We start from the raw sequence: 13,774 nt of genomic DNA on the forward strand, positions 1-13,774 counted from the left end.
AACCGCTCTGTAGCTGATCCCCACACCGCACCTAGGCAGTGCCAATTCTGTTCCTTGGCTATTTCATTCTACTCCAGTATTAAGGTCTTCCATATTAAGGAAGCAGTAGGTTGCAGAGTAGTTGCCTGTCACTCACTTCTCGTCCTCATTGTTTTGTTTCTCTGCCCAAAAGTAGCATCATGTATAATCTGGAGTATGCAATAGGTTGGTAAATTATTAGTAGATTATTAGTTCATTTGCAGGGCAAATTTGCTGAAGTTCTGCTCAGCATGTGTTTTCACACTTAAAAGAGCTACTGCACCCTTGCTGTGTTTGAAGGGCATTTTGTTGTTGTCTGTCAATATACTGATAGCTAAGACTTCAAGCCCATAGTTGTCCTTTTCTGTCTAATCTGTGAAGTTTTTTCTGCTTTAATCTTGTGTTCAGATTCCAGTAGACAGCTTTTGGCAGAAAGAGCATCTAGGGAAGAAAACCAAGAGCTCTACTCACACTGAACTGAATATCAAAATCCATTAAACATGTTAGCATGCCTGAACTAACAAGTAGGTAACTGTAAAGGTACCAAGATAAACATTCAAAGCATTAAGTTGAATCACACCAAGAGATACTCAAATCTAGCTGTCTTTTATCCTGTATTCAAATGTTAGTTAGCATGTTTTTATTTCTAAGAAATACTGATGAACTGAATCCAGCTGAATGTAAGAGCATGTGGTGTTAGTTACATGGTGTTATGTCCATTGCTCAACCAAATCACAAATATCGTGAGGTGCTGTATTGCTCTCACAAGAGGGCGCTCAAACCCTGTGAAAAAAATTCTGGTTGAAGGCCCGAAAGTTAAGATTCTGCATTTTCTGATATTTTTTAAGGGTTTTTTGTGGCTGTGGAATGATACTAGTGCAAAACTAGAGCTGGATAAGAGTTAGAATTTAATTTTTGAGAGCAAGGAAAAAAATCCCATTTGGAAAGCAGTTACAATCTTGGAAGATCTAAGTTAGACCAGGAGAAAGATGTGCAGTTCCTACCGTAACTCAAGGTACCTGTGAGTACCTATCAGACTTCTTTTGTTTTCTTAACTGCAGAGTTGTAACAGTTTCATTTTAATCCAAACTGGCATGTCTCATCCTCATGGGACTAACCCAGCTACTAGAAATGTCCTCATCCTTCCAAGGCACAGAGGAAGAAGACATGCAGCTTCTGTAGTTAGACAAAAAGCTTCATTCACATAGGAAAACTAAATGTGCCCAAGGAGCTCATTTTCTGGTTTCAGGAGAGGTGGGAGAGGAGTTGATCTCTCTAGGAGGTAGCTGGCATGTGTGTAAATGTGGTGTTAGCTTTCTTCTCTGCTCTATTTGTGTAGAAATGCTTCCTGAGCAGCTGGGTAGGATCTGACCCAGAAGTGGATTTGACTCAATAGCTTGCTCTCCTGTGGGGTACTGTGGTGCCTATGTTAAATGATGATGCAAGAATTTGCTTTCAATTCTGGATACACAATGTTTTTAACATTGTTAGAAAGGGAATAGACTTTTACTTGTAAATTTAATTAACATAGTATCAATCAACAGTTTCTTCTTCTACAGTATAGAATTAGTGGTATATAATATTGCTTCTTCAGTTTCTCAGAGACAACACATTCGTTTCCTCTTGCTGTTTTCTTTCCTGTGTTCACAGATAAAATGAGGCAAGAATTGCCTGCCTGCACAAGCCTGAGATTCTGAAAAAAAGACATCTCCCTTATCTCAGTGCAATATAGCCAAAACACACAAAATCAGTAACTAAAAATTGGGATAGAAATAACTTAATCGAGTAGTAAGTGTTTATGTAATTGTAAAAGCTAATCAGTAGCTGTGGTTTGTTTTTTTTTTTTCTCTTCTCTGTTATCATTACTTCCCATTTATTGGCCTTTAAATTTCAGAACTCTTTCATCACATAGTCGTTTGATGCTGTCTTTCTGCAACTCTTCCATATCAGCTGTAGTTTCAGTGATTCCCAATAACCTTTGCAAATTTTGATCCTCACCCTTCTCTCCCTTTCCTAAAGTGTTTATGGAAATGTTGAACTGTACGATCATTTGGTACACATTCCAGCTGTCTGTCTTTGACTGTGGAAAACCAGTAACTTCTACCTGCAATTTTTTATCTTCTCTATTAATGTAGAAAAGGACCTTCTGTACTATTCCTTATCATCTTAGTTTCTTCCAGTGTGTTTGATAGCTTTTTGTAGGCTTTTGGGGAATTACAGGGTGCTGCATTGAGTAGATCAGTCATCTACATGCTTGCTCATTCCTTCAAAGAACTGTGATAGACTTGAGGCGTGATTCAGTAATAAGACCATGCTGACTGTTCTCCAATAAAAAATACTGACCTGAAGATCTCTGTTAATTCTTAAAGTTTCTATGAACTTGCTCTTCTGTAATTGTTGAAATTCTTGTCAAGTCTGTTATTTGTTTGATTTAATTGGCATCACACATCATTTTCCATTCCTCTGGTGTAGAGACCAAACAAGTTAATGTTTGCTACAGTTAATGATTTTGTATTTCCATATATGAGTTTCATTAGGAGATGGTGCTAATAATGACTCTTCACGATTGATGCCCTCAGCTTTGTTCCAAAACCTTTCCTACAGATAGTCCCTTTGAGACAGATGCTGAAAATTGTTTCATGTAAGGAATAGCTCCAGTAAGTTCCATTCTAGCAACGCCAACAGTCCTCATGAAGTGTCTTCAAACTATCCATCCCTATGTCACATTCCATTATTTTATCGTTCAGCTTTATATAAAGCAAGTCATAGCCTGTTCAACTGGTTATTCCTAACTACCTATGTGAAGATAATTAACCATAACTCTACACAGATGGTTGCCTGGAAGCAGCTGATCATCAATAACAGCTTGTACGTAATATAACCATATAATTAACCAGCTGATCATCAATAACAGCTTGTACGTAGGTGCCCACATAAACTGCATGCAGGTAGCTGTTGTTACATCAGTTATTGTTTTGGAGTTTGTTACGTGAAAGGAAGTGGAAGTTGCTGCCATCAAGCTCCTCTTAGCATGCTTGTATTCAAAACTGAGAACCTCTTATTTACATTGAGATCTCCTCTGTAAGTCTTGAATCTCACTTGTATGGAGCAAGATTCCTTGTTAGTTGCTAGCGTCTGGAAGTGTTCAATTTTGTTCAAATGAACAGAGTAGTTGGTGTTAGCAAGTGAATCTCTTCATTCTGACAGAAGACCAGGAAAATTTGTGTGGTACCTGAGGAGTTACACAGTATTGTAGACTCTTTCCTTGTCTATTTAATTGCAGTTTGTAACAGGGAGGAAATTTTAACTGTTCTGGGATGATCATTAGAAGGGTGTTAATTAACCAAATTATTGATTAGGCATATAGCATTAGTGCATATTGTCCCACTACAATTTTTTCTTATTGAAAAAATACTTTCCAAAAATGTCTCATGGAAACATCTTATTCTTCACAATCTGGAAGTCTTAAGGTGCTATTAGTGTACAACAGAACTGGCAGTCAGGATCAAAACATCACGTTTTTTAATAACTTTATAAATACTTCTAGATTTGACTTTTGGCTTTTTGTCACACTTTACGGTCACTTTTGACTCTTCTTTCATTCACTATTTGGTGCCATAAGTTTGCTTTGTACAGTAATGCTATTCAAAAATTATTCTACAAAACAGGAAACTAAAATTTTGATCATTTTGCCTGTCTCCTTATTTTGGTTCACTTGAATGCTTTAAATGGTTTTTATAAGGGATTGCTTCTTTTTACTGTCTTAATTTGGTACTAGGAGAAAAAGGTGAACACTAATTACTAACCTGTGTATTGTTTAAAAAAGAAGAATGAATGCTATTATTTTGCTGTATTTTTTCACTTCTATTTTACTTATTTCCTTCTTGACAATCGTTATTGCAGAAATTTCACTAATGGCTTTTATCTTATTTTTATTATTGATAAATTTCTTGGGGTACCTCATAAGGAATCTTTATGAATGAGAGTCTTGTGTTCAGCATTCATTCTTGAAAGATAATTCCTGCCTAAAAAGAGTAAGTCATTAGTTGCAATGGGCAATGCTGTTATTGGTGAACATCCTGAGATTGCTCATTTGTACTGAATTAGTTCAATTCACATGGCTGGTATGAATAACTGAATTCATATCACTAATGACAATAACAGGCAAAATATATGGTCATGTTTTAAAAATAAATTAAAAATTTTATATGTAAAACAAAAAATAATAATAAAGCAGCCTCCAAAATACCAAATGAAAATACTTATGTGAGTATATATTTGCCACACAAATGGGTGATCAGTGAGTCTGGAATCTTTTGTTCCACAGCAGTCCCTAAAGTGCTCTTGCTTTAAGTGTCAAATGCCCTTTCGGTGTGCACTGGTGGAACTGGGAAACGAATAACACAAAATAACCAGATTCCATTATTTGCTCTGTCCTGGAAGTTTACTAAGCCAATTTGAGTGATGTGTTAAAAACCATCATTAATAACAATTTTTAATGGATTATATTTTGCGAAATTTAAAACCCAAACTTAGTGCAAATTTTGGAACAAGAGAAGTCTAAAGACTATGCGCCTCTCTGTTCCAAGTCAGCTTCTCCCAGATTCTCTTCCTGAATTTAATATGAAGGCTTCATACCTGGCAAAGTCAATAGGCCTATTTAGGGATGAGTATCAATTTTGAATTGTCTGTTTGGCAATTTGAATAACTTTATGGATAGGCAGGTGGGATATGGGGCGTGCTTATTATTTTTGTGCAGGTGGCCTCTCACTGACTCCTGCAGGATATACTGAAAGAATTTGCAATGACCGATAGCTTAATGATGGGATGATAAATTGGCTTAGTGGTTCAAGTATTCACACACAAATTTGTATGTAGTTGCTAATTATGTGCAACATAGTGAACAATTAAAATGTTACTGTTTAAGTTCTTTATATTCTGAAAAATCACATTTTTTAACTCCAATTCTAAAAAAAGTCTTTATGATGCTTGTGGTTCTTATGTTGGTGCTGGAACTGACTCATATAATATTTGCAAAGCAAATATTAATTGTTTTTAGTGACCTTTAATAGCTAGCATGGAATATGTGATTTGAAACTTAGGCATCTGCAGCCATAAAAACCTTCTCTTGTACATAGCTTTTTTTAATGTCAACTTTAGAACTGATTTCCATTTGTTCTTTTAACATAAAATTTTTTCTTGCAGCATAAAGTGACTGTTCTTCAGTAAACATTGTCTTTTTAAAATCTGTTATGTTTTACTGTAGGCAAATAATTTCTGTGTCCTGTATATTTATACTGTCCTGTATATTTATACTTGAAAATAGCTTAACTAGCTCTAATTCTTATTATTTCAGCCTGGAGTTCTAGGATACTTTGAGTTCAACGCTTCACCTCAGCCGCCTGGTTATTTAACATTCTTCACGTCAGCATTACATTCATTAAAGAAAGGTAAAAGCTTCATTTTCATAAGGCAGCTGTGAGTGAGTTGCGTATATGGGCTTCAGTAGATTTTTGCAATATTTTGTAACTTGGGAATTAATCCCTTTTGAGTGTTTCTTGATGTTGATCTAGTTATGAGACTTTGATTACAATGCAAGGATTGTTTACATAAGACGCTTATTATGTATTTTGTGATCGGCCATCAGGGAATAAAGTGTATGACAGGCTGCTATTCAAGGATACATTAAGATACAGTTTCCTCAAAAAGCTAAATGTGTAGCTGCAACCCCTATAGAGCGATAATCAGACTAGCACTTATTTAAGTTGAATCCAAGAGTGTTTGTCTTGGGCAAAAATTGAAATGTCAGCTTCAGAGGCATCGGGATGAACTTCACTTTGTTGAATTCAGTTACTAACTACTGACAAAGTTCTTTCCTGGATGGAGTTATAGAGCTGGTACAAGGTAACATGATGAGAAGGGCTTCCCCCCCAGCCCCCCCAGTTGTTTTGCATTAATAATCTAAAGTACAAACCCCCCTTATGTTTAAATATGCAAACTTTGTATATGATTCATACCTTTTGAGGGTCATAAATTCTGGATAGAACTTTCTTAAAGTTCAGATTAGCGCATGTTATGGATATTTCTTCCCATCAGCAAATGAAGGAAATGGATACCATTATTCTGATTTTTACTGTACCACTGACTTCGTATATGATATAGAGCCTGTTCTCCTATATTTTGTTCTGTAATTTCCCAGTTTATTGTTGGGATAGTTTTTTGCAATGTAAAGATTAGACGCATTCTATCCTTATGTGTACATATTTATAAATATAGAAATACTAAAATATATATTTAAATAATACATATTTACTGTAAATGCACATAATCTAAACACTCAATGTTCATACCTTTTCCTTACGTATATATATGTCACCTTGGCTTTTGAGATACCATAACATGTAGTAAGGTGCATCTGCAATACCAGATTCTGTATTTAATAAGCAAATCAAGAAATTGGACAATTCAGGTTAACATTCTTTATATGTTGAGTGCAGAAGAGGAACATGTTTGTTCTCAATGCCTGTTTTTGTTGTCTTTCTTCTACCTTACTTAATCACTGATATTGGCAGTTGCTATTCAGTAAGGTTTCTGTGCCTTCTCAGGCATTCAGGAGAGAAGTTCAGTGTGTATAATTGTATTTAAAATCTGAAAATTTGCCCTTTCAGATTACCTTGGAACTATACGCTTTGGAGTGATCACAGATAAACATGTTGCAGAGGAGATCTCATTGGTGCATTCAGGCAGCGTGTATTTGCACAGACATGTCAACACATCTCTTGTGAGTATTGTATTTACTTCGTAGTGACTCTGAGACAATACATGGAGATTGAAGCTCTGGCGTAGTAGACTATTAATAAGTGTTTCATAGAGCTTTACGATGTAGGATGTTTAAGAACAATATTTTTGTACAGTAATACACATGGTCATTCTACCGGTCAGCGGTTGTTCTAAACAGTAGCTAAGATGCAAGGTGATCATCTCTATCAAACCAAAACCCAAAAACTCAGAAATGGCTAGAGTAAGTTTGGTAAGACTTTTTCCTAAAACTTCTACCTCTTTCAGTGGGTCAGGATTAGAAGGCTACCTGAATGAGGGTATGGAAATAGTGAAAACTTGCATTTCACTTTAAAGGTATGGCATTACACTGATGAGAAAAAACATGCAAATTAATTTAATTGAAAATTGATAGTAACTCTTAACCCGTGTGCCTTGGTTTGGGAGGACTAAGAATGAAAATACTAACTTTCAGATTTGCTATTTGGTATAGAGACCTTATCTATCCAAACTGCTACCATGAGTGGAAACTCTGAAAAAAAGTATTGTAATGTGTATTTCGTTCAGTGAGACTAGGGAAAACATTGACTTCTCAGGTTAAATTACTGGTAAATACATAAAACTATTTTGTCTGTGCAAATGATTTAAGACTAACTTGCCTTAATTTATTAAAATGACCCTAGAAGCTGTGAGTGCTTTTTATTACGCATTTCTTTTCCCCACATTCAGTAAGAAGAAATACCAGTTTTTAATGCAGTCTTGATGTTGAGGTCTTAAAAGACTAATTTAAGATGAGTTAATATCATGAATTGGGAAAAAGTTTTCTAATATTCTGTAAATCAAGATACATGATGATACCAACTCAGAGACTGAGCTCTTTCACTTATAAAGAAAACTTTTTCTAGTGAGAAAAGTAAAAATTATAACGATGTAGTAAAAGAGAGAGGAGCTTCCCTGGTAGAATATTTTTTGTCTGAAAGATTGTGTGTGTTACTATGAACTGATGAGTATTTGGAAAGATTTCCCAAGGGTAAAAGGGTATTTGAAATGCTGAAGCTCGCTGAGTAGTTAAATTTAGAAAGGGTTTTAGGCAGTAACAAAGCATGCCACATTCGAGAACTGCATTCGTTACTAAACCATATGTTTAAGTGAGGACAAATAATTATTTTTTTTCCCCCTTCAAGATCTATCCAAATGAAATCATGAACTATACTGCTGAGAACATTTGCAAGTGGGCTCTAGAAAATCGAGAGATGCTCATACGCTGGCTGAGACCACATGGTGGGAAAAGCCTTCTTCTAAACAATGAGCTGAAGAAAGGACCAGCACTTCTCATATTTATACCTTACAATCCCTTAGCAGAAATTAATCCTCTTTTAGATGAAGTAAGTGAAATAATTATTATTTTACTTCAAAAATACTAGAACTTGAGAACTCTAGACTGGGTTCTGAGCTTAATTGTGACACATACCTCTTTTAATTTCACTGTTCCAAGTATTCATTTTTATTTAAAAACATTTTCTCAAGCCATATTATCACAACTGGTTCGCACCCGTCACAATATGTTGTCTTCTAATGTTAACAGTTGTTTAGAACAAGCACCTCTTTTCCTTGATTCTTTTTTTCCTGTGGTGAATGCTGTGAGATGTGCACATCCTTAGTCTTCTGTTCCAGCTGACATAGCTCAAATGAAAGAGCAAGAATGTATTTGGGTACTGCAGGACTTGTTTTGTCCACCCCATTCTATTCTTCTCCTTCCTTCTTTCCAGAGGTGGTTATGTAAGGAAGAATGGACCTTTTATTAAACCAGACTTTCTTCTGAAATACAGCCCAATTGAAAAACTCCTCAGAACTAATCTGATTTTTATATCCTGTGCTTTCTTTAGTCGCCTTCCAGTTTTCTCTTCCTCTGCCATTATTTCCATTTCTGAACTGCCTAGAACAGGAGTTTGTGTAGTGGTGCAGTAAATGAGATAGGGAAACTAACTTGGCTGAAAAAGAATTTTTTTCCTTCGGCTATTTTTCATCTGGAACCCATTGTCCCATTTAGTATATCACACAGCTGTGCATCATAGTGGTCATTGCATAGCACTAAGGACAAACTAGAAATAGACACAGTAAAAGCTCATCTGCTACAAGATGGGGTTGGGGAAATCTTTGTGGAAAGACTGGAAAAGAACTGCAATTATTCTTGTACTAACCCATCTTATTTCTGGCAGACTTCAGTGATGCTTGTTACAGATTAAACATTCTAGTAACAGGTACCAATTACTTAGATCAAATCAGTGCAACGTAAGATGTTCAGTTTCAGCTTTCGTTCTACTAAATAAGAGTATCTATATCAAAATGCGAAATGAGATGCAAAATATTCCAGTTATCTTGTATAGCTTCACTTTGATGGATATTATGCAACTTGTTTACCATAGGAAGAGATGTTTACTGTAGCCATCCTGTGGGTTTCATCAAGCAACAAAACCCCTTGACTGTAAGGCAGTTGCAAAGAACAAGGCTGTCAAGTTGTATGTTGAAAGCTCTCAGAGCAATTTTTTTTTCCTGATGATCTCACTGAAATGAGATTTCTTATCACAAGTGTGGATTTCTGGTCATAATAACTTCTCATGTTTCTCTATGTAGGTAATCAAAATCTTCAGGCTAGATTATAGTATGAGGAGTTAAGTTTCTTTTAAGTATTTAATTGAGTGTTTTCAGGATGAAAACATCTAACAAGGATTTCTTAAAGACTGTAACAAACTGTTGCTCTTGGCCACATCTTAATATTGATAGTCCTGTGACACAGCAGCTTTCCTAGATGTGATGCTTCAATATCCCTTTGATAAATATGATTCCTATCAAAGTGTTCTTGTGTAAGGAATGTTTGTGTGTTCTGTATGTTGATTATGTTTAATGTGATCAATGAGGATGAAGGGAAACTTCCACTTTCCTTTTCCTTTCCTCTATGTTCTGTTATTTATTGCCAAGAAAGGGAATTGCTTCTATGGTCCGTACACATGCTTTTCTCACCGCTTGTTTCCCCTTGGTTATGAAAAACAAAATGGTGATGCAGCACAGGAATGTTTGCACTGAGAGGCAGGCTTTTTTATTTATTTTCTCCTTGTATTGGAAAACAGGGAAATTCAGGAACCTGTAGTGATTAATGCTTCGTGTGGTGGGATTTAACCTTAAAGTATAGTGTTATTGCACTGTGATAAATATGATACAAAGAGGACCTTCAGATCAGTGTAGCGGACTGAAAAAAAAATTGAAGTGGCTTTTTGTTGTTCTGTATGTTTCAGATATTTCAGCATGTAAGAATTAAAATTTAACTTTGTTATGAATTCAGAGCCTCCTATGATTTTTTTGTAAGAATGAAGGTAAAGAGTAGTCAACTTCATGTTTCTGAAATATCATTTCTAATTGCATATGTGTTGTTAAACATGCAACAGAACTGCATTTGAGTGAACTATGTACTGTTAATCTTGCTTTTTTTTTCTTTTTTCCCCTGTGTAGATTACCAAAGTGGCCTTGGAATACCACAACTGTAATAAAAGCCAAGCAGCTGAGCCAGATCTTCAACACTTAGGAGACAGTGATTCACCAGCTTTTGATTCCTCTGTACCAGATGCACATATGAAATTATCAGAAACATTTTCAATAACCAAGTACCCATGCTGTAACACCGTGGTGCTTCCGCAGTGGCATTCAATCTCTAGAACTCACAACGTCTGTGAGCTTTGCGTTAACCAGACACTTGGTGTCAAACCAAATAAGGTCCATGTGCCACACTGTAACTTTTTAGAGATAGAAGCAGCTTTGGACTCTTTCTACCTCCAGGAACATACCTTTTTTCAAGTTATATCAAATACCATAGAATGCAGCAATTTCTTAAGTTTCTACAGTCCCTTTAGCTATTACACTGCATGTTGCAGGACAGTAAACAGGCATTTTTTAAGTTTCATTAGTTCTGAGAAGACCATCCTTCAGACCCCCAAAGTAGCTTTTTCTTCCCATGGGAAGAAAGATAACACCCAACATTCTATTCCTCACATTGAGGATAAGAATTGGTTTATTCCTGACCTTCATATTAGTGGCACTAACATTACTGGTCTGAGCTGCAGGACCAACAAAACCTTGAATCTCTATCTACTGGATTCAAATCTTTTTTGGATATATGCAGAGAGACTAGGAGCATCAAGATCTAATCATCTTAAGGAGTTTGCTGCTATTGTTGACCTGAAAGAAGAAGTGCACTATGTCCTGGATCAAAAACAGTCACTTGTTGGATCTACCCTGGGTATGATATCCACTATACAAATGCTTGAAATAAGAAAATTAAGTTTGCAAGTAAGCTTATGAATAGAAAACTTAATGCCATGTTGAAAATTACTGCTTTTAAAGTGAGACTATAGTCAACACTGTGAATCTTAATTTATTCTGTTCTATTTAGTAGTTAACCACGTAGTAGAATCTTGTTCTAGATGATGTAAGAACTAAGTTTCATATACCAAAAGTAATTTGCTTTAAAAGAACTGAACTTCAAAATGTGTGATTCTTGACTGCCTGATGCATTGAAGAAATGGGTAAAATCTAACCTAATTTGCCTGTGGAAAAAAAAAAATTACTATGCATCTAACACGTTTGATATTACAGAAGATATTTGTACATTAATGGTGGTGTTAGTGTTTGCTCTGCTTTTTTGTGTGCTAAAATACTAAAATAGAATTTTGTGAGATACTGCCCACTTATCAGCAGCGACTAGCCCTTCCTCTTGTCCTCTGAAACCAACTTATAAATTGTTTTAAATTTATTTTGAAAAATATGTGTTTTCACGGTACAGCTTTGAAGTGGTTTTGGCCAAATCTGTCAATACTCTTTTTCCTGGATGAATTAGAGGAGGGAAAAAACAAAAACCCCAAAACAAACAAAACCCCAACCAACCCAATGACTGCAGTTCTGATTTGTTTGCAAGTTATTGAATAAGACACAACATGCCTAACCACATGCATTTACCTATCATGATGATGTGCAAAACTGAGCCATCTTCAGAAAATACAGGTTTTTTTAATGTTAGCCGTGTAAGTAAACATGGAAGTAAATTCAGGTGAACATAGTATTAAAATAAATTGTTCAAGAAAGTATATCAATATAATTCTTATAGCATTAATTAAATTTCTATTTTGTCATAAATCTGTAAGTACAAAAGTATGCCAACATAGAACAAATAGCCATGATCCCATCCAGGCCTGTGTCCTGTCTGTATCCCAGCTGCCCAGAAAAACACTCTGGAAAAACAAACAAAACCCCCAGTGACCAGGATTCAGATCCTAGCGAGGAGATACAAATTTCCTTCCCCTTCCTGCTCCCAGTACTTTCTGTCTCAAACGTTCTTCAGGACACAGGATTTCCTGAGCATGACGAGGGTTTCCCTGCTGAGTAACGCTTGGTATATTTCTATTCCGAGTCATGTGAACTTCCAGAGAACTTTTGCTTCTACATATTTTGTCAAGGAGTAACTGTGATTTATGTTTAGTTTTTGTGGAGATCTTAAAATTTTATTTTACTTCCATAAACCTCTTAACTTTTGATATTTTAAAATAATTATACAGATTTGTCTTCAATACCTTTAACAGATTTCCATTTTTACAGCTGGTTTCTTAAAATTCAAGAGTATATGTCTTAGTTAGTGCCTTCCTTTCAGTTATTACTTAATCATGCATAGATATTCCAAATCTGGAGATCTAGAAAGAAAAATACTGTTTTGATCTGGTGTGAGAATTTAATGAAATGCTGAGTAGTAAATATAAAATTAAATGTACTGCTGTTTGCATTTCTTGATGATCTGGTATTTTGTATGTATGTACAAAAGGGCCAGCTTTACTTGGGCCTAGTTTTTGGACTGGAAATATCAGCACAAGATGTTTCTATTTGATTAAATAATTTTCAGTGTGTTTGGTACTATATCTTTTGCCTTGATTATTGAATGCTCTTATTCTATAACACATAGAATAATATTTCTTTATCTAAATTGAAAAGAAGGATACAGTCGATATCTTGCAGCAATTTAGAGAACATGGTCCAGGCTCCAAGTAGTGTAGTTGAAAGCTTTGGAGCTTGTTCTAAATTTTTTACCACTGGCCAGCAACTTTTTAAATATCTTAAAACTAAAGAGAAAGTTGAATGAAGAGGAAGGTGGTCACTGGTAAACAAAAGGTGGCCGGTCATATTGGCATGGGAATAGCACAGTCTTTAAAAGTCTAAAGCAAAAGGAGAATTACAGTGAAAGAAATAAAAAATGAAAGAATAAATGCAAATAAATGTGGAATTAAGTGGAGCCTTCAAGATAAGGGCCAAATACTTCAATGCTATGTAGAAAGTGAAAAATAGTGAGAGGATACTATTTATGAGTTACCAGGTGTGTGGTTAGATTAGGAGGGAAGAGAATTACTATTATAGTACATTGGATAGGATTAGAAGCAAGATTCTTCCGAATTTCAAAGAAAAACTGCCAAAATTATGTATTTGATGAAAATGAAATAATTTTGTTATGTATCAATTTCATTTCAGAGAACTTCATAAAAAATTTCAGTATTCTCTACAGTCCCTTGAAAAGGCATCTTGTTGACGAGCCTTCAGTCCATTTTCATGAGCAGCGTGTAATCACTGAAGTGACTACTAATACCTTTCATGATACCGTGTTTTTGAGTGACAAGGTACACCTCATGACTGAAAATGGTTATTGCAAATCATGGCTCAGACTTTTGAGGGGAGGGTCTCATTCTTTTTTTACATTGATGTGCTTTGCTTCTTTGTAACATAAAATATATTATTTTGTTACAATGCAAAAGTGTGGGTTTTTAAAAAAAAAACAAAAAAACAAACAAACCCAAACAAAAACCAAAAGGCAATTCAGAACAGTGTGGTCTTAAGTAAATCTGCAAATGATCTTTTGGTGTTAAAATAACCAAAAAGTCAGTGCAACTGA

General features: G+C 35.3%; 1 protein-coding gene across 1 annotated transcript in view; it reads left to right on the top strand.

Moving 5' to 3' along the window:
• The window catches only part of TXNDC11 (thioredoxin domain containing 11), a 34,716-nt gene that overhangs the window by 10,091 nt on the left and 10,851 nt on the right, over positions 1–13,774 (top strand). Inside the window, exons 5-9 of the mRNA XM_009886589.1 lie at positions 5,375–5,468; positions 6,687–6,799; positions 7,980–8,180; positions 10,303–11,086; positions 13,357–13,502. Of these exons, the coding sequence (XP_009884891.1) occupies positions 5,375–5,468; positions 6,687–6,799; positions 7,980–8,180; positions 10,303–11,086; positions 13,357–13,502 (1,338 nt within the window). The remainder of the gene's footprint in view (positions 1–5,374; positions 5,469–6,686; positions 6,800–7,979; positions 8,181–10,302; positions 11,087–13,356; positions 13,503–13,774) is intronic.

The sequence above is a fragment of the Charadrius vociferus genome, unplaced genomic scaffold (genome assembly GCF_000708025.1).
Source record: "Charadrius vociferus isolate BGI_N301 unplaced genomic scaffold, ASM70802v2 scaffold46, whole genome shotgun sequence".
Taxonomy (NCBI): Eukaryota; Metazoa; Chordata; class Aves; order Charadriiformes; family Charadriidae; genus Charadrius; species Charadrius vociferus.